The sequence below is a fragment of the Salvelinus namaycush genome, chromosome 32 (assembly GCF_016432855.1).
Source record: "Salvelinus namaycush isolate Seneca chromosome 32, SaNama_1.0, whole genome shotgun sequence".
Classification (NCBI taxonomy): domain Eukaryota; kingdom Metazoa; phylum Chordata; class Actinopteri; order Salmoniformes; family Salmonidae; genus Salvelinus; species Salvelinus namaycush.
This window is the reverse complement of record NC_052338.1, coordinates 16,978,465-17,006,409: the sequence shown is the minus strand read 5'-3', so window position 1 is coordinate 17,006,409 and position 27,945 is coordinate 16,978,465. Positions and strand designations below refer to the sequence as shown.

General features: G+C 44.2%; 1 protein-coding gene across 1 annotated transcript in view; it reads right to left on the bottom strand.

Annotated features, from left to right (window-relative positions):
• Nucleotides 1–27,945, bottom strand: part of LOC120027343 (ubiquitin-conjugating enzyme E2 E2-like) — a 41,287-nt gene that overhangs the window by 9,989 nt on the left and 3,353 nt on the right. Inside the window, exons 3-4 of the mRNA XM_038972260.1 lie at nt 26,383–26,433; nt 2,726–2,858 (exon numbers count right to left, since the gene is read on the bottom strand). Coding sequence (XP_038828188.1) covers nt 2,726–2,858; nt 26,383–26,433 — 184 coding nt within the window. The remainder of the gene's footprint in view (nt 1–2,725; nt 2,859–26,382; nt 26,434–27,945) is intronic.

The window sequence follows — 27,945 nt, the reverse complement described above, 5'->3', positions numbered from 1 at the left end:
GCCCGTCTGTCCTGAGCCTTCAAAGCCGCCCGTCTGTCCTGAGCCTTCAGAGCCGTCCGCCAGACAGGAGCCGCTAGAGCCGTCCGCCAGACAGGAGCCGCTAGAGCCGTCCGCCAGACAGGAGCCGCTAGAGCCGTCCGCCAGACAGGAGCCGCTAGAGCCGTCCGCCAGACAGGAGCCGCTAGAGCCGTCCGCCAGACAGGAGCCGCTAGAGCCGTCCGCCAGCCATGAGCAGCCAGAGCCGCCAGCCAGCCATGAGCAGCCAGAGCCGCCAGCCAGCCATGAGCAGCCAGAGCCGCCAGCCAGCCATGAGCAGCCAGAGCCGCCAGCCAGCCATGAGCAGCCAGAGCCGTCAGCCAGCCATGAGCAGCCAGAGCCGTCAGCCAGCCATGAGCAGCCAGAGCCGTCAGCCAGCCATGAGCAGCCAGAGCCGTCAGCCAGCCATGAGCAGCCAGAGCCGTCAGCCAGCCATGAGCAGCCAGAGCCGTCAGCCAGCCATGAGCAGCCAGAGCCGTCAGCGAGCCATGACCAGCCAGAGCCGTCAGCCAGTCCGGAGCTGCCCCTCAGTCCGGAGCTGCCCCTCAGTCCGGAGCTGCCCCTCAGGCCGGAGCTGCCCCTCAGGCCGGAGCTGCCCCTCAGGCCGGAGCTGCCCCTCAGGCCGGAGCTGCCCCAGTGGGGTTAATTTGGAGGGTGGTCATTAGGAGGAGGTTACGAAAGCGGGGATTGACTATGGTGGGGTGGGGACCACGTCCTGAGCCAGAGCCGCCACCGTGGACAGATGCCCACCCAGACCCTCCCCTAGATTTTAGGTGGTGCGCCCGGAGTTCGCACCTTGAGGGGGGGGGGGGTTCTGTCACGTTCCTGACCTGTTTTCCTTGTTTTTGTATTTGTTTAGTATGGTCAGGGCGTGAGTTGGGGTGGGCATTCTATGTTATGTGTTTCTATGTTTAGGTTCATTGTCAATTAGCCTGATATGGTTCTCAATCAGGGGCAGGTGTTTTACGTTTCCTCTGATTGAGAACCATATTAAGGTAGGTTGTTCACACTGTTTGTTTGTGGGTGATTGTTCCTGTGTCTGTGTATGTCGCACCACACGGGACTGTTTCGTTTTCGTTCGTGTATGTGTTCGTTCCTGTTAGTGCGTTATGTTCTCTAGTTCAGGTTTGTTCACATCGTTTGTTGTTTTGTATAGTTTGTCAGTATTCTCCGTTTCGTCTTGTTTAAATAAATTTCATCATGTATTCCACCTACGCTGCATTTTGGTCCGATCCTTCTCGCCTCTCCTCATCCGAGGAGGAGGAAGACTTAGACGAGCGTTACACAAACACTTAGCATCCTAGTACATATGGACATTAAAAAGGTTGATGAAGGACTTTTTGGAGGGTTACTGTCAAAATGATTTATTAAATAAAATATCAATGACAGGCGTATGAGCCTCCAGAGCTGGTGGACCTCTCCGCTTTGCGGGAGCTGCAGGTGTGTCCAGTACTCCAGTGAACAGAGCTGAGAGACTGTATTTACCAGCTTTTCTCTCAGTCAGTTGTTATTTTCTTCTATTCAAATCGTTGTTTTGTTGCTCAACATGCTCCTAGTCCAAAGTTATTTCAAAACCTTCCAGCTCTCAAAATATCTTCTCCAAGGCAAGCCAGATATCTTTTTAGAGCAGGGCTGCCCAACCCTCTTCCTGGAGATCTACCATCCTGTGGGTTTTCAGCCCAACCCTCTTCCTGGAGATCTACCGTCCTGTGGGTTTTCAGCCCAACCCTCTTCCTGGAGATCTACCGTCCTGTGGGTTTTCAGTCCAACCCTCTTTCTGGAGATCTACCGTCCTGTGGGTTTTCAGCCCAACCCTCTTCCTGGAGATCTACCGTCCTGTGGGTTTTCAGCCCAACCCTCTTCCTGGAGATCTACCGTCCTGTGGGTTTTCAGCCCAACCCTCTTCCTGGAGATCTACCGTCCTGTGGGTTTTCAGCCCAACCCTCTTCCTGGAGATCTACCGTCCTGTGGGTTTTCAGCTCAACCCTCTTCCTGGAGATCTACCGTCCTGTGGGTTTTCAGCCCAACCCTCTTCCTGGAGATCTACCGTCCTGTGGGTTTTCAGCCCAACCCTCTTCCTGGAGATCTACCGTCCTGTGGGTTTTCAGCCCAACCCTCTTCCTGGAGATCTACCATCCTGTGGGTTTTCAGCCCAACCCTCTTCCTGGAGATCTACCGTCCTGTGAGTTTTCAGTCCAACCCTCTTCCTGGAGATGTACCGTCCTGTGGGTTTTCAGTCCAACCCTAATTTAACACACCTGATTCTACTAATTAGCTGCTCAACAAGACCTTATCTAGCTGAATCAGATACGCTAAATTAGGGTTGGACTGAAAACCTACAGGACAGTAGAACTCCACGAAGAGGGTTGGACAGCCCTATTTTAGAGTATCCCAGTGATCATGATTTAAAAACTAGAACGGAACACATGGGAAACATCCTTAAATACGCGCTAAAAATAAATATGTACTTGTCTATTTGTGTTTCAGAGGCGCCATTGATGCACTTGTAAATGTTTGTCTCTAAAATAGCCGGTGCCGTGCAGATGTTTAGTATTTCAAGCCCTGAAAGCCTAACCCAAGGCCCAAATCAAAAATACAAATAAACAGAATCCGTCAACATGGGCTCCTGAGCAAGCACTGGTCTAGCATACATACCAGTGTGTGTGTGTGTGTGTGTGTGTGTGTATACCTTGGGTGGTTTGAAGGGGTAGTCTGGTGTGAATGCGATATCTAGGAAGAAGACTCCTCCCTCGTACACAGAGCCTGGTGGTCCCAGGATGGTGGATCTCCACTCATAGATGTTGTCTCCTTTTGGACCCGCACTGCAATGGCACGGTAGAAAAAAGAAAGAAATTCAGTATACAGAATGTATTTAGATAGCAGGAAATTACATTTTAATCCTGTTACTCAATTCCTGATTCAGGAGTGTGTGTTCGTGTGTTGTGAAAGATAGAGAGAGGTAGGTGGAAGCCAGGAGGTCTCTCCTATTATCAACCATCCAATCTGCTATTCAATCTATTCTGTATAACTCCATATTCATTCCCAGATATGTGCCCATGTAAATAAGAGAGATTGCATCTGTAAGCAGTTATCTATCTACAAGATCAATTTCAATTCACAGATAACTGAATTGAAGTAGATAATAAACAAAAGTGAAATAACCAATACAAATGAACAATAAACATTACACTCACAGAAGTTCCAAAAGAATAAAGACATTTATGCCATATTATGTCTATATACAGTCTCTCTCTCTCGCTCTCTCATTGCCGCACACAGTGGCAGATTGCCCTCCCTGTAGTACATGACAACTACAGTGTAGACGATAGCAGCTGGCTGCTGCCGAGCTTAATTGTTACATTGCCTCCTACTACACACAGTGGAGAAAACAGATCATCTAATCCTATTTTCCCAATGGAATCAGGCCAGACACACCTCTGTTGTCTTATACCACTCTTACTTTCATCACTTAGAGAAGAGGGGGAGTGGGAGCGAGAGAGAGGAAGAGACAAGTAGAGAGAGAGAAGGGTTAAAGGAGAGAGAGTGGCTGGAAGAGAGACAGAGAGAAAGGGAGAGACGGGGAGAGAGAGGGGGGCAAAGCAGTAGAAAGAGAGAAAGAGATCGAGAGGGGAGGCATTAATGCAACGCGAGTGAGAGTATCACTAAAGCCATTCATGTGAAATGGTAGCCTGCAGTAAAGAGGTAGGCCTCTGTATTTTCTGTCTAGCTCAGTTTGGACACAGTGAGGAATTGTGGGGAAACAAGCTTAGAAAGGAGAATTCTCTCTCTTTTGCCAGTGATGACACATTCTGGTCCATGTACTGTAAATAGTCTGAGGGCGGGAGGAGGGAATGAGAGAGAGGGCGGGGGGGGGGGGGGGGAGAGGGGGAGGGGAGAATGAGAGGGAGAGAGAGAGAGGGGAGAATGAGAGGGAGAGAGAGGCGGAGGGGAGAATGAGAGGGAGAGAGAGGCGGAGGGGAGAATGAGAGGGAGAGATAGGGAGAGATAGGGGGAGGAGAATGAGAGGGAGAGATAGGGGGAGGAGAATGAGAGGGAGAGATAGGGGGAGGAGAATGAAAGGGAGAGAGGTGTGCCTCCAGGAGACAGACAGTTAGGCAGTAGTAAAAAGTTCTGGACCTCGTCACGCTCTAGCCTGTTGTTGCCCAACATGACTGAATGGTTAAGGAGAGATCTATGTTTGTGGGTCAAATCAACCCATCACTATCGGTGGTTGAGACAGACGTTTTACATGGCACTCTCTACTAGTCCGCCTATGGTTGGCCAAAATAGTTATTTTCTCCCCTCTCTTCCCACAGTAAGTCTATATATAGGCTACAGACCGCATCTGGATATGTTTAGAGCACCACCAGCGACACCCATTTCTAACCCAGGCTTGTGGAACTACTGGTTTCCCTATCCAGTAGCATAACAAACTACTGTACTCCATCAATGTGTTTAATCACCGGTCCTCACTCTGCCACTGTGATGGGTAGTAAAAGCCTCACCACACATAAAAGCATAATGGTGGAGAAACAGGCCTCAGTGACATCAGAGACGGTTGATGATGTAATATTAGTGTCATAAAGACACAGTCTTTTCCCTCTGTTCATCAACTCCCTCTACCAAGGCTTCCTCATCCCTCACTCCTCCCTACCTTCTCCCCCTGCCCCTCTCTCCCCCACACCCACACCATCACAGTCTCCCCCTAACCATAACCCCCCCCCCCCCCCCCAAGATTCTTCCTCCCTCACCCATCCTCCCTCACCTCCCACGGCTCTTCCTGAAAACTATTTTTACTCAGGCGGCAGCTGGGCATCACATGCAAAGAAACAGGAACTATCGCAGACGTCTCGAGAGTTTGGACACTTACACTGGTAGCAGTGTGGATAGAAGAGATGTCCCAGACTGACACTGGTAGCAGTGTGGATAGAAGAGATGTCCCAGACTGACACTGGTAGCAGTGTGGATAGAGGAGATGTCCCAGACTGACACTGGTAGCAGTGTGGATAGAAGAGATGTCCCAGACTGACACTGGTAGCAGTGTGGATAGAGGAGATGTCCCAGACTGACACTGGTAGCAGTGTGGATAGAGAGATGTCCCAGACTGACACTGGTAGCAGTGTGGATAGAGAGATGTCCCAGACTGACACTGGTAGCAGTGTGGATAGAGGAGATGTCCCAGACTGACACTGGTAGCAGTGTGGATAGAGGTGATGTCCCAGACTGACACTGGTAGCAGTGTGGATAGAGGAGATGTCCCAGACTGACACTGGTAGCAGTGTGGATAGGGGAGATGTCCCAGACTGACACTGGTAGTAGTGTGGATAGAGGAGATGTCCCAGTCTGACACTGGTAGCAGTGTGGATAGAGGAGATGTCCCAGTCAGTCAGAGGGAGGTATTATATGACAGAGGATATCCCTGACACCACTACCTCTCCTGTTGAACACATACACACGCACGCACAAACACCCTTATACACGAAACACACACGAAACACACACGAAACACACACACACACACACACACACACACACACACACACACACACACACACACACACACACACACACACACACACACACACACACACACACACACACACACACACACACACACACACACACACAGAGAAGCATTTAATTGGGCTGCAATTTCTGAGGCTGGTAACTCTAATGAACTTATCCTCTGCTTATCCTCTCAATCCAGATGCCCAGATATTTATAAGCGGGTGTAACGTGTGCGCTGGGAGTTGGGAAGCAAGTTCAGGGAGTGAATACATTTAATGAATGAACGAAACATAACAAGAAACACGATCAACGCACAGACAAACTGAAACACAAACAACACCTGGGGAAGGAACCAAAGGGAATGACATAAATAGGGCAGGTACTGTGATGGAGTTGAAGAGGGTTAAACCAAGGCCTCATACCTTTTAAAGGGTTAATAAATTGTGTTATGATAAACTGTAAGGTCTCCTCTTCTAAGAGACCTATGTGTGTGTATTAACACCTGTTTTGAGTGTTGTGCCCTTCAGACATTATCAGAAGGCAGAAACCGCCTACGTTCATACATACTCATCCTGTCTGGGCCCCACCTGGCTATCTGAGGTTCTGTTAATACGACTGGTTATATGAGAACACAAGGCTACCGCAGGCCTGATGAAAACAGCCACCTGTCAGAAGATGCTTGGACTCATTCACCTTGTTATGACCCTATACTTGTGATGAAAGGTCAAGTTTCGGTCAAACCCCCTGCTGAGCTTTTAATTGCTGACAAGATGGTTGCTGCTGTCAGGGAGAGGTTAGATGTATTAAAATGTTGTTACCAGGGAAACTCACAAAAGGAGGACTGGGAGAGGCTATATGAGTTACAGGATGTCTTAGACATTTTGCAGAACCTGGAGAGAACTATCATATACTGTACTCTGTACCAACTTCTGCCTACAATTGTATTACTAAAGGATAATTTTAATACTTAAACAAAGAGTCTGTGTTTCCTTTCCATTACTAATGTATGTTTGATAATTATATAGACCTGATCATTTGTTGAAGAAATTGACCAACAGAGTCCAGGTGAGTGTCATGAGGCGCTGATGTGCGTGACAATGGTGACAAGTGTGCGCAATAATCAGCAGGTTGGTGACCTAGAGGCTGGAGAGGGGGCACACGTGACAGCTGGGATACGATCAATGAGGGCACCATCCGATGTACAGTACTAGTCAAAGGTTTTAGAACACCTACTCATTCAAGGGTTTTTCTTTATTTTTACTATTTTCTACATTGTAAAATAATTGTAAAGACATCAAAACTATGAAATAACACATATGGAATCATGTAGTAACCAAAAAAGTGTTAAACAAATCAAAAGATATTTTAGATGTTAGATTCTTCAATGTAGCCACCCTTTGCCTTGATGACAGCTTTGAACACTCTTGGCATTCTCTCAACCAGCTTCACCTGGAATGTTTTTCCAACAGTTGTGAAGGAGTTCCCACATATGCTGAGCACTTGTTGGGTGCTTTTCCTTCACTCTGCAGTCCAACTAATCCCAAACCATCTCAATTGGGTTGAGGTCGGGTGATTGTGGAGGCCAGGTCATCTGATGCAGCACTCCATCACTCTCCTTCTTGGTCAAATAGCCCTTACACAGCTTGGAGGTGTGTTGGGTCATTATCCTGTTGAAAAACAAATGATAGTCCCACTAAACCAGATGGGATGGCGTATTGCTGCAGAATGCTGTGGTAGCCATACTGGTTAAGTGTGCCTTGAATTCTAAATAAATCACTTACAGTGTCACCAGCAAAGCACCCCCACAACATCACCGGTCCAACGTCCATTGCTCATGTTTCTTGGCCCAAACAAGTATTTTCTTCTTATTGGTGTCCTTTAGTAGTGGTTTCTTTGCAGCCATTCGACCACGAAGGCCTGATTCACACAGTCTCCTCTGAACAGTTGATGTTGAGATGTGCCTGTTACTGGAACTCTGTGAAGCATTTATTTGAGCTCCGGTCTGAGGTGCAGTTAACTCTAATGAACTTATTCACTGCAGCAGAAGTAACTCTGGGTCTTTCTTTCCTGTGGCGGTCCTCATGAGAGCCAGTTTCATCATAGCGCTTGATTGGTTTTGCGACTGCACTTGAAGAAACGTTCAAAGTTCTTGAAATTTTCCGCATTGACTGACCTTCATGTCTTAAAGTAATGATGGACTGTTGTTTCTCTTTGCTTATTTGAGCTGTTCTTGCCATAATATGGATTTGGTCATTTCCCATTTCACGGAGTGACTCATTATATAAGTGAAGTATTGTATGTTTCAGGCCCAAGGGTACTGCATGGATGTCAACAAATCACTAGGGAACAACAACTCACTAAGGAGCATATCCTGAGTGCTTACCCTGCATAACTCCATACTAGAGATCGAGGGAGAGAGAGAGAGAGAGAGAGAGAGAGAGAAAGGATGACACACACACACAGACAGACAGACAGACAGACAGACAGACAGACAGACAGACAGACAGACAGACAGACAGACAGACAGACAGACAGACAGACAATGGGAGTACAGTAGTATTACCATGTACTTATACTCCACCATGTAAAGCTAATCCCTCCCATTCCAGATTATGGGCTAACTGGATTATATCTGCCTGTGGATAGATGATACTGTACCAGCTAGCTACCGCAGCACAGAGACACATTGCCAAACCCATCCATACACGTCATTGACCACTCTCCTCTCCTCTACCCCCCCCCCACACACACTCTCATCTCCTCTTCTCTCACCTTGTTTCACTAACACATTGATTAATGGATATTAACCTTAATTTTAACCGTGACCTGATCAGTTGTGATTCAACCACAATCATCCCTGTGGTCGCCATATGACCTTTGACCTGGTTTATCCTATTAAATGTCAATTCAGATTGGAATTCCATTACTCAGATTCCATGTTTCTACACTGATCTCTGTGATGTCAATCATCATCAAAGGGAGAACCACCAATGTGATTATTATTGACTGGTCAACGTGAATTGATTACATCGGCTTTTATTGTGCTCATAAATGCCTTGACAACGCTTCAGTTACAGCAGGTCTAGGGGGCTCCTGAGGACTATAAGTAACCAGTCACCAGCGCACGCACGCACGCACACGCACACACACACACACACAGGATCGTTATAGTGAACAATCAGCAGCACAGTCATTGAGTCTCATTGAGGTCTCGTGGAATACTCCACTGTTAAAGGCTCAGAAAGAGGGGAAAATACCCAAATCCCTCAGACAGAAAAGCTCTTTTCAGTGTTTTGTTCCTTCCAGCTAAAAGGCCTGTGTTCGCTTGGTACTGGTCTTTGTGTGTCCTCGTTTGGCCAGCTAAATGCTCACAATGCACACTTTCATCAGGAGCAACATACAGGCTGGGAGGAGGGAGAAAGAAAGATTCGATGCCCTCTGACCTTTCAATGAGCGGTAAACCAATTGTGTCCCCATTGTCTTCGGCCCCATCACCTAGCAACCCATCCCTGGAGTATGTGTGTGACTGTGTGTGTTCCATGACTGGAATAAATACTGAATTGCTAATAGTCACGCATCAATGGTTTGTAATTTGGTTCATAACTTCCACTTATATGACATCCATCAATTGAATTATTATGAACAGATCATGTGGGAATCAAGTGACAACTTTATTAGGTACATATTGCTGATAGTATCAGCCAGACAGCAAGCAATGCATTAGGTCTACATGCCACCCATGCTTACTCAACTTACCCCCATATAAAGAGAATATTCTCAACTTCAATCATCAGAAGGGGATGAAATCAACTATTTTGGTTTGTGAATTATTTGGTATGACAAGATCTAGACATTTAAAGGTAATTTCCCATTGAGCCGACATATACAGGGTTTACAATGAATGTGGTCTTTACAAACATGGGAACATTGCATTTTGTCCGCTATGTACGTTTTCAAGGCAATCGGGTTGAATCTAGCCCCTAATCAACTATCTCTCACAGTGCAGTCACAAGCTTCATAACCATCAACCTTCGTATTCTCCTCCTGCTCCTTCCCTGAATGACATGGAAAGAAAGTCTGTCTATGTCTCTCTATTTCTGTCTCTGTCGTCTGTGTTATGTTTACAAACATGCAGCAACAACTCCCTAGCTACCGTAACCTATTACCACTCTCCGACTACTTCACTGCTCTGTAAATAAATGGACAAGACACAACGGTCTCAGTCCAGTCCAGGTTAATACCTTGCTTCCCAAGCTTCCCCAGTGATCACTTGAGTGATGATAACCTCTCATGTTGCCATTACTGCACCTTACAGGTAATTCATTAACATGACTTGTGTAGGTGTTAAAACACTAACAGTGAGCAATAAAACAGAGTGCAGAGAGAGGAGAGGACAGCAGGAGTCAGAGGAAGACGGAGAGAGAGAGAGAAGAAAGAGAGGCGAGCAGGAGATTATGTCAAGACACACAAGTGCGCACGCAAGTATGCACACACACACACTCACGCAGTCTGAGAGGAAGAGGGATCAATTGGAGCAGAACTGTGTGTCTGACCTCCAATTTAACTATAGAGCGTGAGGATCAGTTAGAGGCTGAGAGGGGCAGACAGGGTGGACCAGGGTCACTAGGGTTTAGAGCTGAGCGGACGCGTGGAGACAGACACATTGATCTGAGGAGTACATCAAATCAAACAGCCTGTAGAGTAAGTAGAAAGTAGAGTAGAGTATTAGAAACTATTTCTGTTGGGTCCACAACTACCATTGTTCTGTAAGGAGACTGCCAGGAGACTCAATAGCAATCCATATCTTTTTCAATTTCACACACACACTTCCAAAAACAGCCATTGTAAAAACGACATAGAAGTGTTCCTTGGCAGCATCACATCAGTGAGAGCAAAGCCAGCCTTGTGAGCCCGTGGCCAGAGTCATGATTCCTGCTAACTTCTGTTCCTGTTTTCGTCCCAAATCAGACCAGTCCTGGTGGTATCGTCATGGCTTTTATCTTAACGTCTTTTTATCTTCAAAAACTGAGAGCGAAAGATTGAATCTTCTTTGAGGGAGAGACTAGAGCCTTATCTCTCAGAGAGATAAAGAGGAGGGTAGCAGTCAGTCAGCATTCCAGTCAAGCAACAATACATCAAGTAACTCTGCAGTTTACACCAGTGGAGGCTGGTGGGAGGAGCTATAGGAGGACGGGCTCATTGTAATGGCTGGAATGGAATAAATGGAACGTTATCAAACACATCACATATGGAAACCAGGTTTAACTACCCTCCATTTATTCCATTCCAGCAATTACAATGAACCCATCCTCCTATAGCTCCTCCCACCAGCCTCCACTGGTTTACACCTTCTGTGTACTTAGAAGAAACCTTTTCTCACCTCTAAAAACTGCTATCCCTTGCAGTCCAGTCAGCAGGCAAAGCACTTTGGGGCGAGGGAGGTAACATTAAATTAAGGGAAGCAGTGAAATCTCTGTCTTAAATTGTATGCTACAAGCAATGAATGGCTTTAACTGCAACACTCAAGGAGTGATACAGCCAGGCAAGACAAAATAAATAGGAGTGCATGAAACAAAGCAATAATATGCAAGAACTGGCCCCTCTGGTTGTTCACAGATCCCAAGGAGAAGGACTGGGTGAAAGGGTGGTGTTTATCTCTTATCTTATCTCCACACTGTGCACACACAGCAATGTGTGTGTGTGTGTGTGTGTGTGTGTGTGTGTGTGTGTGTGTGTGTGTGTGTGTGTGTGTGTGTGTGTGTGTGTGTGTGTGTGTGTGTGTGTATGAGGGGCGAGAGATGGCAGCATAAGACCTGCTGACTCAGTGGTTGTGAGAATTTCCAGAGGAGCTTGTTACCTCTCACTAATTAGTCAACAAGGACTTAGCTTCTGATTACTGTCCCTTTCTAGACAAATAAATAAACAAATACATAATAAACACGTAAAAAAATGGTGGCTTAGCGTTTGATTAGTTTTCCATAGTGACTGAAAAATAGGGTAGGTTTCGAGATTCGCACAAAAAGTAGACTCCAATATCTTCCTTCAACAAAGACAGTTCATGTATTTTTTGTTGCTGCAGCAGGATATATCATTTTCACATAGATGTTTTGTACAAAGCTGCCTTCTGTGTGTGCATGAATCAGTTTCCACAGGCAAAACCTCGCAACTGTAAAAAATAAATGTTTTTAAAGGACCTTTGGCCTTGAGGATATCCTCTTGGTCTAATGGCTTCGCATACGAGAAGTCTGTGGCAAGAATCCCACCAGTTACACTTGTTGTGGTATAAATAAACCATCAGAGCATTGATTTCACAACAGTGCTATTGCGATACCTGCCTACAAACGACACACAGTCTCTGTCCTGTGACGCCTGACCATCCGCTCTTCGACACCCTTTCTTTCTCAAAACTGTACCAGATTGAGATTGAAGAGCTTCTCTCACTCTCATCTAGATTGAGTTGTCCTGTATTCCCAAACCCTCTTGCCATTCCACTTATTTGAGCTATTCCAGGGCTTGATGATTAGTTGACAAGTTGAATTAGGTATGCTGGCACTGAAATAGATTAAATATGTGAAATGGCTGCTGGTCCCTGAGGAGACGGGGTTGGGAGACCCTGAACACAGAGATTCCCCACGTTTCCTCTGTTCTCCCTCTCAGTGGCAGCTGTGAAAGGGCAGGAGGAGAGCCACCTGAAATGAAAATCAAAGCCCTGGCAGGAAGCTGATATCCTGTCTTTGTGAGTGGAGCAAGGCCATGGGCATGTGTGTGTCTACGCTGGACTCCGTGCCAGAATTGTAATAGAATCCCACCCATGCCAGTGTTTGCATTGGAAGCCATTTGTCCGGGTGACAACATTTCACTGTTTACAGTTAATACACACGAGCAGCAGATACAACCTGAGCCTCTCAGTGACTGGAGGACCCAGGCCACAGACATTTGACAATATATGTGGTTGTACATGCTCATAATGCATAATGCTTAAAAACAATTTACACCTGTCAGCTTTAAGTAGTGTTACCACTTTTATTAACAAAGCCTCGGAGCGGAGGAGACGGAGAGGAGGAAGGAGAGGTGGAAAGAAGGAGAGGTAAAAAGAAGGAGAGGAGGAAAGGAGAGAAGGAAAGAATGAGAGGAGGAAGGAAGGAGAGGAGGAAGGAAGGAAAGAAGAAAGGAGAGGAGGAAAGAAGGAGAGGAGGAAAGAAGGAGAGGAGGAAAGAAAGAGAGGAGGAAGGAAGGACATGAGGAAGGAAGAAGGAGATGAGGTAGGAAGGAAGGAGATGAGGAAGGAAGAAGGACAGGAGGAAGAAAGGAGATGAGGAAGGAGAGGAGGAAGAAAGAATCAGAGGTTGAAAGAAGGAGAGGATGAAGGAAGGAGAGGAGCACTTTGAAAAAGAGTAACCCACCACTGATTTACACTGCTCTTAAAACAGTATTACACCTGTCCCCCCCTCCCCTCCTCCTCCTCCTGAAACAGCCCAGAGATAAAAGGAGAGATAGGCCCACTAAGGGTTACTGGGGTTTAAAGGGGAAGTGTAGCAGCATAAAGGGCACATTAAGAATTCAACAGCCCGGGTATTGACTCCTGTCACAGCCACGTCAGCTGGAAAGCTAAACCTAGGCAGGCATGTAGACAATGAAACAGCCATTTACAGTGTGGAGGAGGGCGGTCTCATGAGAATGAGACCTGAGACTAGAGAGGATCCTAGCATTTTCCACCCTGGTGTGTGTGTGTCCTGGTAGGAATGTCTCCCATAGGTTGAATACAGCTGCAGCTGGTGGAAAAGTGACCTCTGTCCGGAGTCCGGACACTCAGCAATGCAGAACTACAGTGCCTTGAAACATTGCTCTCCATTCAAATGAGTGTCTTTCTTCATGTTAGAGGGCAAAGCAACACGAGAGGCTGGAGCAGCCAGTAGTATCTGGGAGGAAGAGATCAGATACTGTAGCGCAATAAGAACATCATCATCATTTCCACTGATTCTCTGGCATTATGTCTGCTGACTGGAGTACATTACAGGGTGATCTGGAGAATGCTGTTTAGTCTATTTCTACAGTACGACTGAGTAACACTGAAGTCTATTTCTACAGTACGACTGAGTAACACTGAAGTCTATTTCTACAGTATGACTGAGTAACACTGAAGTCTATTTCTACAGTACGACAGAGTAACACTGAAGTCTATTTCTACAGTACGACTGAGTACCACTGTGAAGTCTATTTCTACAGTACGACTGAGTAACACTGAAGTATATTTCTACAGTACGACTGAGTACCACTGTGAAGTCTATTTCTACAGTACGACTGAGTAACACTGAAGTCTATTTCTACAGTATGACTGAGTAACACTGTGAAGTCTATGTCTACAGTATGACTGAGTATCACTGAAGTATATTTCTACAGTACGACTGAGTACCACTGTGAAGTCTATTTCTACAGTACGACTGAGTAACACTGAAGTCTATGTCTACAGTACGACTGAGTAACACTGAAGTCTATTTCTACAGTACGACTGAGTAACACTGAAGTCTATTTCTACAGTACGACTGAGTAACACTGAAGTCTATTTCTACAGTATGACTGAGTAACACTGAAGTCTATTTCTACAGTATGACTGAGTAACACTGAAGTCTATTTCTACAGTATGACTGAGTAACACTGTGAAGTCTATTTCTACAGTATGACTGAGTAACACTGAAGTCTATTTCTACAGTACGACTGAGTAACACTGAAGTCTATTTCTACAGTACGACTGAGTAACACTGAAGTCTATTTCTACAGTACGACTGAGTAACACTGAAGTCTATTTCTACAGTACGACTGAGTAACACTGAAGTCTATTTCTACAGTATGACTGAGTAACACTGAAGTCTATTTCTACAGTACGACTGAGTAACACTGAAGTCTATTTCTACAGTATGACTAAGTAACACTGAAGTCTATTTCTACAGTATGACTGAGTAACACTGAAGTCTATTTCTACAGTATGACTGAGTAACACTGTGAAGTCTATTTCTACAGTATGACTGAGTAACACTGTGAAGTCTATTTCTACAGTATGAGTGAGTAACACTGTGAAGTCTATTCCTACAGTACGACTGAGTAACACTGTGAAGTCTTTCTACAGTATGACTGAGTGACACTGAAGTATATTTCTTCAGTATCAGTGAGTAACACTGTGAAGTATATTTCTACAGTACGACTGAGTAACACTGTGAAGTCTATGTCTACAGTATGACTGAGTACCACTGTGAAGTCTATGTCTACAGTACAACTGAGTAACGCTGTGAAGTCTATTTCTACTCTATGACTGAGTACCACTGTGAAGTCTATGTCTACAGTATGACTGAGTACCACTGTGAAGTCTATTTCTACAGTACAACTAAGTAACGCTGTGAAGACTATTTCTACTCTATGACTGAGTAACACTGTGAAGTCTATTTCTACAGTATGACTGAGTACCACTGTGAAGTCTATTTCTACAGTATGACTGAGTACCACTGTGAAGTCTATGTCTACAATACAACTGAGTAACGCTGTGAAGTCTATTTCTACAATACAACTGAGTACCACTGTGAAGTCTATTTCTACAGTATGACTGAGTAACACTGTGAAGTCTATTTCTACAGTACAACTGAGTAACACTGTGAAGTCTGTTTCTACAGTACGACTGAGTAACGCTGTGAAGTCTATTTCTACAATTCAACTGAGTACCACTGTTAAGTCTATTTCTACAGTATGACTGAGTAACACTGTGAAGTCTATTTCTACTGTATGACTGAGTACCACTGTGAAGTCTATTTCTACAGTATGACTGAGTAACACTGTGAAGTCTATTTCTACAGTATGACTGAGTACCACTGTGAAGTCTATTTCTACAGTATGACTGAGTAACGCTGTGAAGTCTATTTCTACAGTATGACTGAGTAACACTGTGAAGTCTATTTCTACTGTATGACTGAGTACCACTGTGAAGTCTATTTCTACAGTATGACTGAGTAACACTGTAAAGTCTATTTCTACTCTATGACTGAGTACCACTGTGAAGTCTATTTCTACTCTATGACTGAGTAACACAGTGAAGTCTATTTCCACAGTACGACTGAGTAATGCTGTGAAGTCTATTTCTACTGTATGACTGAGTAACACTGTGAAGTCTATTTCTACACTACGACTGAGTAACGCTGTGAAGTCTATTTCTACAATACAACTGAGTAACGCTGTGAAGTCTATTTCTACAGTACAACTGAGTACCACTGTGAAGTCTATTTCTACAGTATGACTGAGTAACACTGTGAAGTCTGTTTCTACAGTACGACTGAGTAACGCTGTGAAGTCTATTTCTACAATACAACTGAGTACCACTGTGAAGTCTATTTCTACAGTATGACTGAGTAACACTGTGAAGTCTATTGCTACAGTATGACTGAGTAACACTGTGAAGTCTATTTCTACAGTACGACTGAGTAACGCTGTGAAGTCTATTTCTACTGTATGACTGAGTACCACTGTGAAGTCTATTTCTAAAGTATGACTGAGTAACACTGTGAAGTCTATTTCTACAGTATGACTGAGTAACACTGAAGTCTATTTCTACAGTACGACTGAGTACCACTGTGAAGTCTATTTCTACAGTATGACTGAGTAACGCTGTGAAGTCTATTTCTACAGTATGACTGAGTAACACTGTGAAGTCTATTTCTACTGTATGACTGAGTACCACTGTGAAGTCTATTTCTACAGTATGACTGAGTAACACTGTAAAGTCTATTTCTACAGTATGACTGAGTACCACTGTGAAGTCTATTTCTACAGTATGACTGAGTAACACTGTGAGGTTTATTATTATGCAGCAGTTGTATTTGTATTTATTATGACAATGGGAACATTAAGGCAGTTATATACAACATGACATGACCTTTCATAACACTTTTCACAACACATTAAGTGTGTTCCCTCAGGCCACTACTCTACTACCACATATCTACAATACAAAATCCATGTGTACGTGTGTGTAGAGTGTGTGTCTTATCATGTGTATGTGTGTATGTGCATGTGTGTGTGTCTCTTCACAGTCCCCGCTGTTCCATAAGGTGTATTGTTATCTGTTTTTTAAATCTGATTCTACTGCTTGCATCAGTTACCTGATGTGGAATAGAGTTCCATGTAGTCATGGCTCTATGTAGTACTGTGCGCCTCCCATAGTCTGTTCTTGACTCTGGGATCGTGAAGAGACCTATGGTGGCATGTCTTGTGGGGTATACAGGTATACATGGATACAAGTAGCCTGGGTGCATTCAGAACGTCTGAGCACTATTGTTGAAACCACATGTCAGTTTTGACCTCAATCCACTAAGAAAACAGACCTGACCATTTTATCACCACCATTTTATCACATCGACTCGGTACTGGTACTCCCTGTATATAGCCATGTTATTTTTACTCGTTATTTTTATTCGTTATTCACTCTTTTATTTATTCCTTGTGTCACTACTTCTATTTATTTATTTGTATCTTTCTCTGCATTGTTTGAAAGGACCAGTAACTAAGCGTTTGACTGTTAGTCTACACCTGTTGTTTACGAAGTACCGTAATTGCTGGACTATTAAGCGCACCTGAATATAAGCCGTACCCACTGAATTTTTTACAAATATGTATTTTGTACATAAATAAACCGCACATGTCTATAAGCCGCAAGTGCCTACCGGTACATTGAAACAAATTAACTTTACACAGCCTTTAAACGAAACACGGCTTGTAACAAAAACAAATAGGCTTTTAAACGAAACACGGCTTGTAACAAAAATAAATAGGCTTTAACAAAACACGGCTTGTAACAAAAATAAAAAATAAATAGCAGTAAACAGTAGCCTACCAAGAAAGTCAAACTTCATTGCGGTGGCGATTGTTTTGGCTTTCAGTCGGATCTGCACAGTTCCAACGTCTTATCATCGACTCATTAAGGCCAAGCTCCCGTGCAGCAGCTCTATTTCCTTTTCCAACAGCCAGATCGATCGCCTTCAACTTGAAAGCTGCATCATATGCATTTCTCCGTGTCTTTGCCATGATGAGGGTGACAAAATGACTATCGTAATCAGAATGATGGCAAGTTTGAGCGCGCTCGATTTACGTCACATTATGTGACGGTGCTCAGTTTTTTGGCGGCATGAATCTTGTGAAAAAAAAAAACAACATAAATTAGCCGCGTCATTGTATAAACCGCGAGGTTCATAGCGTGGGAAAAAAGTAGCGGCTTATAGTCCGGAAATTACGGTATGTGACAGGTACAGATTTATATATTTGATCCATCCATACCCTGCCTTCCCTCCAGCTTGTTCTGCCCTCCAGTAGCCATGTATCATGTCAATAACATTATCAGGTATGTACACAGTACAGGGACGTTGCTGGCATTGCTCGGGCGGGAGGCAGCACGCCTCTGTCCATTTCCCCTCACAACTGGTTAGTTGAGTACTGCTGTAACAACAACAGAGGCAGATATAGAGAGAGACGCCCAGCCAGGACAGCCTTAGTCCTCTTGCTGTGTGTTTGTCGCTGTGTTGAGATATTGGCTGTTAAAGCCAGTGGGGAAGCCAGATAGTTGACAACTGAAATGGCTCTACACATTTACTGACATTTGTGGCTGCTTTGCGTGATGTATTGTTCTCTCTAACTTCTTTGTCCTTTGTGCTGCTGTCTGTGCCCAATAACGTTTGCAGCTTGTTTTGTGTTGCTACCATGTTGTGCTGCTGCCATGCTGTATTGCTACCATGTTGTTGTCATGTTGTGTTGCTACCATGCTGTGTTGTCATGTGTTGCTGCCATGCTATGTTGTTGTCTTAGGTCTCTCTTTATGTAGTGTTGTGGTGTCTCTCTTGTCATGACATCAAAACTATGAAATAACACACATGTAGTAACCAAAAAAGTGTTAAACAAATCAAAATAGATTTTAGATTCTTCAAAGTAACCACCCTTTGCCTTGATGACAGCTTTGCACACCAAGGAGCTCTCCAAACAGGTCAGGGACAAAGTTGGAGAAGTACAGACCCGGGGTGGCTAATAAAACAATATCTGAAACTTTGAACATCCCACAGAGCACCATTAAATCCATTATTAAAAAATGGAAAGAATATGGCACCACAACAAACCTGCCAAGAGAGGGTCACCCACCAAAACTCACAGACCAGACAAGGAGGGCATTAATCAGAGGCAACAAAAAGACCAAAGATAACCCTGAAGGAGCTTCAAAGCTCCACAGCGGAGATTGGAGTATCTGTCCATAGAACCACTTTAAGCCATCTGGCGCAAACCCAACACCTCTCATCACCATGAGAACACCATCCCCACAGTGAAGCATGGTGGTGGCAGCATCATGCTGTGGGGATGTTTTTCCATCGGCAGGGACTGGGACACTGGTCAGAATTGAAGGAATGATGGATGGTGCTAAATAGAGGGAAATTCTTGAGGGAAACCTGTTTCAGTCTTCCAGAGTTTTGAGACTGGGACAGAGGTTCACCTTCCAGCAGGACAATGACCCTAAGCATACTGCTAAAGCAACACTTGAGTGGTTTAAGGGGAAACATTTTTAAATGTCTTGGAATGGCCTTGTCAAAGCCCAGACCTCATTCCAATTGAGAATCTGTGCTATGACTTAAAGATTGCTGTCCACCAGCGGAACCCATCCAACTTGAAGGACCTGGAGCAGTTTTGCCTTGAAAAATGGGCAAAAATCCCAGTGGCTAGATGTACCAAGCTTATAGAGACATACACAAAGAGACTTGCAGCTGTATTTATTTGCAAAAGGTGTCTCTAAAAATATTTACTTTGGGGGGGGGGGGCGGGATGAATAGTTATGCACGCTCAAGTTTTCTGTCTTTTTGTCTTATTTCTTGGCAGCAGTGGCAGCAGTGTATGTGCAAAGTATAAGACTGATCCAATGAACCATTGCATTTCTGTTCAAAATGTTGTCTCAAGACTGCCCAAATGTGCCTAATTTGTTTATTAACTAACATGCTTACTTAAATAAAGGTTAAATAAAAATAAATATTTTGTTAATGTAGACTTATCAACAAGTGTGCTCTGTTACCTTCTTTCTCTACCTCAGCGGGTTCTCCTTTCCTCAATACATTTACATTTAAGTCATTTAGCAGACGCTCTTATCCAGAGCGACTTACAAATTGGAAAGTTCATACATACTCATCCTGGTCCCCCCGTGGGAATTGAACCCTGGTCCCCCCGTGGGAATTGAACCCACAACCCTGGCGTTGCAAGCGCCATGCTCTACCAACTGAGCCACACGGGACCGTCAATACACACACTTACACAAGACAGTATAAGCCAAACATGATAAAATTATGATGATGATGATGTCTGTGTCTATGGACTACCAAAGGATACTGCAGGCAGCATGTTAATGAGGGGATAATCACTCACCCAACACAGAGACACGATGAGCATCTCTCATAATAACACTGGTGACATCAGTCACATAACTCCACTTCGTCAGAGGCTTTAATCAACTGTGTCTAACGGCAGAGCAGACAGACAAAAAAGAAAGTATGGAGATTGGTGAATTGGACATTATAATGGTGAAATGAGGATCTGTAGTGTGTGAGAAGAAGCATAGCGAGGGAGTGAAGAGCGGGAGAGAGTGGGAGAGAAGATAAAGACATGTAGAGTGTCTGTGAAAAGAGAACAGAAGAGCAAAGAAGAGAAAGGCCCTCCACCCAGCTGAGGGTAATTAGATCCATAGTGTGAGGTCACAGCAAGTGGAGGAATCTTCCTAGGCCTCTCTTAGCTTCTGTGGACCAGATGGGACTATGACTATATTCTCTCCCTCTCCCCTCCCCTCACCTCACCTCTCCTTCAAATTCAAATAAAAGAGACTACTACAGCCGAAAGGAGAGGCTAGACTCCAAACATCCCCTTGAACTCATAAAAAAACATTTAAAGCTTGTTGCTTATTCATGGATTTCTGGTGACATATTACTCCCTCTGATTGAATTCTATTAGAATTCTCTGGCAATAACATCCTACCCTCCTAGCTGAGAGAAAGCGTAATGATGTGGAACATGGAATGCTAAGCATATCATAACAATAGCAGTTGCACTCCAATGCTTCCAAATTGACTGTTTAATTAATCTCTCTTTCTCTCAGAGTAATTTTTACAATGATGTTCTTCTCTCGTTAAAAACGACTAAGTGCTTGAACTTTTAGTCTCCCTGTGGACTCTGGGATTGCCTGTTTGGCTTGCTGCTGGTTTGTTGGTTTAGTCGTAAAAACTAAATTCATATGAGTTGACCTGAACAAATCACTCATTCACTATCTACCAAGTAAACACTCTTCATATTAAATGATTATACTGACATCAAGCAGACACTTGATCATGTTGATATGTGAGTGTGTGCTGTTTATACATTTATACTTTCCACATGAGAGCAGTTCAAATGACTGCTTGGTATGTATGATGAATGTCAGAGAAGTGGAATGTGACACATTACTACTACACCACACCAATCAGAACCCCCCTTCTACCGCCACCACGATAATCAAAACGCTGTCTTGTTCTCTCCTCCCTCCTCTTATCCCTCTGTCTTCCCTTCACTAGTCTCCGTCCTCCTCTCCTCTCCTTCCTTCCTCCCGCTGTCCCCTCCACCCTCCTCTCCTCCCTCTGTTCTATCCTCTCTGTCCTCTCCGCCCTCCTCTCATCCCTCTGTTGTTTTCACCCTCCTCTCTCCTCTCCTCTACTCCCTCTGTCCTATCCTCCTCTCCTCCCTCCGTCTGCCCTCTCCTCCCTCCGTCTGTCCTTGCCTCCCTCTGTCTGTCCTCGCCTCCCTCTGTCTGTCCTCGCCTCCCCCCGTCTGTCCTCGCCTCCCCCTTCTCCTCTCCTTCCTCTGTCCTCCTTTCCTCCCTCAAGGCGCCAGCATGCTTCAGTTCGGCTGGCGGCTAGCTTATGTCGGCTAGGCAAACAAAACGAGTGTGCTCGCATAAAAAGCGGCAAAAGTACTGTATGTGCATTTTGAGACGCCGGAGCCAGTATACACTTTCAAAAAAATTGTCGGAATTTATATATACGATAACTCAAGAAATCTGTCATACATTTTTACGTTTTTTTGCTGAGGAGATCTTATTCGCACAATTGTACATTTATTGAAGAATCCTTACAGTTGACCAATCACGGACGAAGGTGCATAGACTTCGGCTATCGAACTTTGGCTGGTCTCAAGAAAGAAATTGTGCGCTGAACAGCCGAAAAACCCCTCACCAAAGTCCAAAACAAACAAAAAAAACTCTTCTGAACTGTTTTGGCTGGGAAGCATGCAGATACTTCTAATAGAAGCACTAAAAGGACAGCCATCTACTCAGCCTAGACAAAGACTGGTTAACCATCTCTCACCAGAAAACACAGGTAACCTCACATCACTCAGACCCAGAAACAGGAGGGCTCCACCTCACATCACTCAGACCCAGAAACAGAAGGGCTCCACCTCACATCACTCAGACCCAGAAACAGAAGGGCTCCACCTCACATCACTCAGACCCAGAAACAGAAGGGCTCCACCTCACATCACTCAGACCCAGAAACAGAAGGGCTCCACCTCACATCACTCAGACCCAGAAACAGAAGGGCTCCACCTCACATCACTCAGACCCAGAAACAGGAGGGCTCCACCTCACATCACTCAGACCCAGAAACAGGAGGGCTCCACCTCACATCACTCAGACCCAGAAACAGGAGGGCTCCACCTCACATCACTCAGACCCAGAAACAGGAGGGCTCCAACTCACATCACTCAGACCCAGAAACAGGAGGGCTCCAACTCACATCACTCAGACCCAGAAACAGGAGGGCTCCACCTTACATCACTCAGACCCAGAAACAGGAGGGCTCCACCTTACATCACTCAGACCCAGAAACAGGAGGGCTCCACAGCAGCCTCTGTTCATGTTATGCATGAAATCTGTGTGTCTCTGAAAAAGCTCCGCAAAGGTTTAAATAGACTCTGCACACTGTCATGTATGCTTCCTCCCTCCCCTGTGCATTATTGAAAATGTTTCCAGCCTTAGGTCTTCGTCAAGTCTTTGGGTTAGCTCTCTGAAAGAGCTAACCCAGCCGTTTCCAGCCTCCTGTATCATCTTCATCTACAGTATATATACAAGATGATAAGAATCAGATCTGAATGCTCATATCGGAGTATGTCTGAAACCGGGAGAGAGACTGCTGCAAGTCAATTACATTGCAAAGCTAATTGAGGCATATATTAGTCAATCACACAGCACCACCACCCTGATAATCACAGTGTGGAATTAGATATTTTCTCCTTTGTATTTCCCCGTTATGATATGCATCAATACTTTCTATTTCACTTCATCACTTCATCAGTCATCACTGTGATGTCTGGAGATGATTACTGGTCTTCAGAATGGATTACTCTGGAACAACACGCTAACACACAATGTTCCTGGGATTGTGGAGGAAGGGAGGGAAGGAGAGATAGAGAGAAAGAGGGGGGAGTAGTGGCAGAGAGTGGGAGGAAGAAAGAAAGAAAGATAGAAAGAAAGAAAGAGAGAGAGAGAGAAAGAACGAAAGCATGGCCAATCCTCCAAGATATCCACATTGTTTCCTTCTGCCAATGGGGGATTCTTATCAAAACGCTGCCAGGACCATCATGAAAGGATATGGTAATTAACAAAAACACACACACACGGAGGTAAAAAGGCGTGTTGAGCAGTGAGGCAATATAATGTGTCTGTTGAGGGGGTATTTACATAGCCTTGCAGAGCACTTCTCACATTCAATGAATTACTCTCTGCTCAGGTGACAAAGATGATTAAAAAAAGAGAAAATATCCCCTTAGCATCCCATAATATATAATCCACATCCTGCCTGCTTGGCCTGCTTACTTTCAACATGTTGCGAAATATGTTCTTCAAATGAGACACGTTTCGATGAAAGTTAGATGTGTTTTATTTTCCCAAGGGTAAAGTATCACGACTCCCTCTGCTCTCTTTAAAATAGGGATAAAAAACAGAGTGAGAGAGGAAGGGCGAGAGAAAAAGAAAGGGAGAGAGTGAGAGAATGTTTATGAGGTGTTCTGTGATCATGATGAGTGGAGTCGGGTTTTATTGGAATGAGGAGGAAGAGCAGAAGCGGTTCGCTGCAGACGCCAGAAGAAAGGATGGAGAAAAATAAAGAGAAGCTAATGAGCTGTGTGTATTACAGTGTCCGCTCCCTCACATCTGACGCCTCTCACCCGCCCCGTCCTCCTCTACAGAGACTATTAACACTGTTGTCACGTCAATTAGTCGGTGAGGACAGGCAGAACACACACAGCATTTGATAAACAGAAGGTGGATGTTTCTACTCGTAGCGCTATTAAAGGAATACAGTACAAAACAAGAGGAAATTAGCCTCATAACTTCTAATGTACTGTGTAGGCTACCATAAATAAAACGGTTTATTACATCCATATATGAAAAATATTATTCATGCTCATTGCTTTTATCTCACAAAATACATGTTGAAATGTTATATTGTTGTGTCAACATTTGCAAACCAAACACTAGAAAACTACACATGTGTTTATAGAAGACTTGGAGGGGAGCTTGGGCTAGTTTCTGTAAGAATGAACAAACACCCCAAGGGGATTCAATACAGAAATCTACAATTCAAGTTTGTCAGAGCTCCCTCACATTGCATTGTACTTAAAGATACTCCAGCAGACTGTGGCCAATTATTCACTCATCTCTCTCTCACACACCTCTCTGAGGTGACCAAACTGCCGCTGCCTGACGCCGAAGTGAATCCACTCGTCATGAAACTGCTTCATAATGTACATTCTTCAAATAACCCATTTTCATACAAATGTCATTTTCAATGTCATGTCTGAAATCTATTTTCCCCATCTCCCTTTAGCTCTTTGTCAGTGAATATGATTGTATGCTTCATTGAGATTCTCTGTATAGCTCCGGCGGAAATGGTTTTAGAACTGCCACGGGAGTGTTTTTAGTCGTGAAGTTGATTTTCTCTGAATCACCCACACCTTTTTCAGATCACACAAATTCATATTATCTCCCTTTCTCTCCTCAGCTAGTGTGTTTGTGCATTGAAAATTTGAAAGAGTGCCTTTCCCAGCCGCAAGAGTCGGCGCAAATGCGGTAGCGGCAAGCAACATAACTAGAGTGCTCCCAGTAGTAAACTTACTGGCCAATCAGGTTGTCACGTTCCTGACCTGTTTTCTGTTAGTTTTGTATGTGTTAGTTGGTCAGGACGTGAGTTTGGGTGGGCAGTCTATGTTTTCTGTTTCTATGTTGGTTTAAAGGGTGACCTGATATGGCTCTCAATTAGAGGCAGGTGGTTTTCATTTCCTCTGATTGAGAGTCATATTAAGGTAGGTGTTTTCACACTGTCTGTTGTGGGTGGTTGTCTCCTGTGTCTGTGTACGTTGCGCCACACGGGACTGTTTTCGGTTTGTTTGTTCGTTTGTTCGGTTTATGTAGTCTGTTCCTGTTTCATGCGTTCTTCGTGTCATGTAAGTTCTTATGTTCAGGTGCGTCTACGTCGTTTGTTGTTTTGTAGTTTGTTAAAGTGTTTTCGTGTTTTTTCGTCTTGAATTTAATAAATCATGTCATCTCAAGAAGCTGCATTTTGGTTCAATCCTTGCTCCTCCTCTTCGGATGAAGAGGAGGAGGAAAGCCGTTACACAGGTCAATCACTTATCTTTCTTCTTTTGCTGTGACTCACCATGAACACAGCTCTGATAGGTCTATTCATCTCACAGTCAGCCCAACAGACTGACAAACTGCATTGTAAATGCAGGCGGCACTGCAGTAATGTATACCTGTATACCATTCATCTGAGTGACTCAGTCAGCACAGCACAGGCCCTTCACAATCCCCCTTCCTTCTCCGCCATGCACAGCACAGACTGACAGAGTGCCTCAGGTGTCACAGATACATAAAACAGGCGGAACAGACAATTAACACGCTTACGCACAAACACATGTGCACACACACACACAATATACAGTGCCTTCGGAAAGTATTTAGACCCCTTGACTTTTGACACACTTTGTTATGTTACAGCCTTATTCTAAAATTGATTAAATAAATAAAAATCCTCAGCAATCTACACACAATACCCCATAATGACAAAGCAAAAACTGTTTTTTATACATTTTTGCAAATGTATTAAACATTTTAAACAGAAATACCTTATTTACATAAGTATTCAGACCCGTTGCTATGAGACTAGAAATTGAGCTCAGGTGCATCCTGGAGACAGGATCGTGTTGAGGGACAGATCTGGCGAAGGGTACCAAAATAATTCTGCAGCATTGAAGGTCGCCAACAACACAGTTGCCTCCATAATTCTTAATTGGAAGAAGTTTGGAACCACCAAGACTCTTCCTAGAGCTGGCCGCCCAGCCAAACTGAGCAATCGGGGGAGAATGGAACTTGGTCAGGGAGGTGACCAAGAACCCGATGGTCACTCTGACAGAGCTCCAGAGTTCCTCTGTGGAGATGGGAGAACCTTCCAGAAGGACAACCATCTCTGCAGCATTCCACCAATCAGGCCTTTATGGTAGAGTGGCCAGACAGAAGCCGCTCCTCAGTAAAAAGCACATGACAGCCTGCTTGGAGTTTGCCAAAAGGAACATAAAGACTCTCATTGTGGGGTATTGTGTGTCGATTGATGAGGGAAAAACTATTTAATCTATTTTAGAATAAGGCTGTAACCTAACAAAATGTGGAAAAAGTCAAGGGCTTTGAATATGTTCCGAAGGCACTGTACACACACTGAAGTACAGACAGTCATAAAACAGACAATGAACAAGCTCCTACCTGCAGTTAGGTGGCGGGTCCAAGGTTATCTCAGCCAGCTCCTTCTGAATCCTGGGGAATGAGGAGGAACACATGTTACACACACACTTTATATACATTACACACAAACATCACATACAGATTATATATACGTAATGCTAAACCCACACAGACACACACGACATACTAGCTAGCCGGTGTGTTATATAAATCCTGTCTACACACTGAATAACTTATTGATTTCCTAATGAGCTCCTAGCATTGTGATTGAATACAGGAATACATCCTGTCAAGCTATATCAATATAGGGACGCACTGTTGAATTCCTCATCTTGTTTCATGGGCCTGTGCAAATTGACATTGACTACAGACAGGCCTTGCTGTGTAAAAGAGTCATATTTGCTTTCTGGACAAATCAATTATGAAACTGATATTGAGATGAGGATTTTAATGACAGGGTGGAATAAATCTGACTGATTTAGTCTCTCTCTCTCTCCTCTCCTACTCTCCCCTCCCTCTTTCTATCCTTCCCTCTCTCTTACTTTCTCCCCCCTTCCTCTCTCCCTACATGTTGGAATCATTTCCACAGCTAACAGCTAAACTAAATAAAGGTTTAGTTTAGTGAGTAGACGGGATCAAGACAGGGTTCACATTTCACTGCCATACACAGCACTGCTCATTACATAACTATGCCAATGATTTGCTCTGAGGATTTTAACAGCCAGATGCTGTTTTTTTTTTTTTTTTTTACAATCAATGACTTCACCGTCCATTAAGGCTGCAATATTCCACTCACACTGAGACAACACTGACAACAAGCTAATCTCCAGGGTTTGGAACTGGTTCAGGGAACAAAACCAAAAACCAGAAAAGAATCAGAACTGGGAACGAAAGTGATCTATACTGTTCCGGAACAGAACTGTTATTTAAAAAGCATGGGAACAGGTTTTAATACTGTTTTTTTACATTCCTGGAATTTTTTTCCCAGTGCCACAAAAAAACGCAACAAAGCGCCTATGCAAAGTACTCACTCTGTCACTCAGAAACTTATTCCAGTGTCTGCCTGCCAGCTGAAAATCTTTAGCAGTGTGTGTGCATGTGTAAGCTACCTACCCCTCCGAAGCATAAGCTACTGTAGCCTACTGACATTACAAACGTGATTCAGAAATTAGGGAGAGAGATTTTTAATTGGTCCCACATTAAGCCAACTCTTGAATGTTCAAAGACATTCAAAGTTCCCTCATAGAAGTCGCTCCTCCGTAGGTATAATTCTGTGGGCCTAATTCAGATAATGCATGTCATAACAAGATGCCCAATGCCTCAAGCCAACCTCTCTCGCTTTCCCCCCACCCGCAAAATTTCAGTTGCACCTCGCGCCCTACACTTGTCTCTCCAATGCATGTAAACAACTAAATATAGCTTGCTGCTCTATCCGCACTGATCAATTTAATGTTGATTTCAGAGGTTTAAAAAGGAGCAGAAAGGAACGATATAAAACATAACTTTTTTGGTGTTCGAACTGGTTCAGATATTTATTTTCCTGGTCGGAACAGTGGAACAGAACAACAACAAAAAAGAATGGTT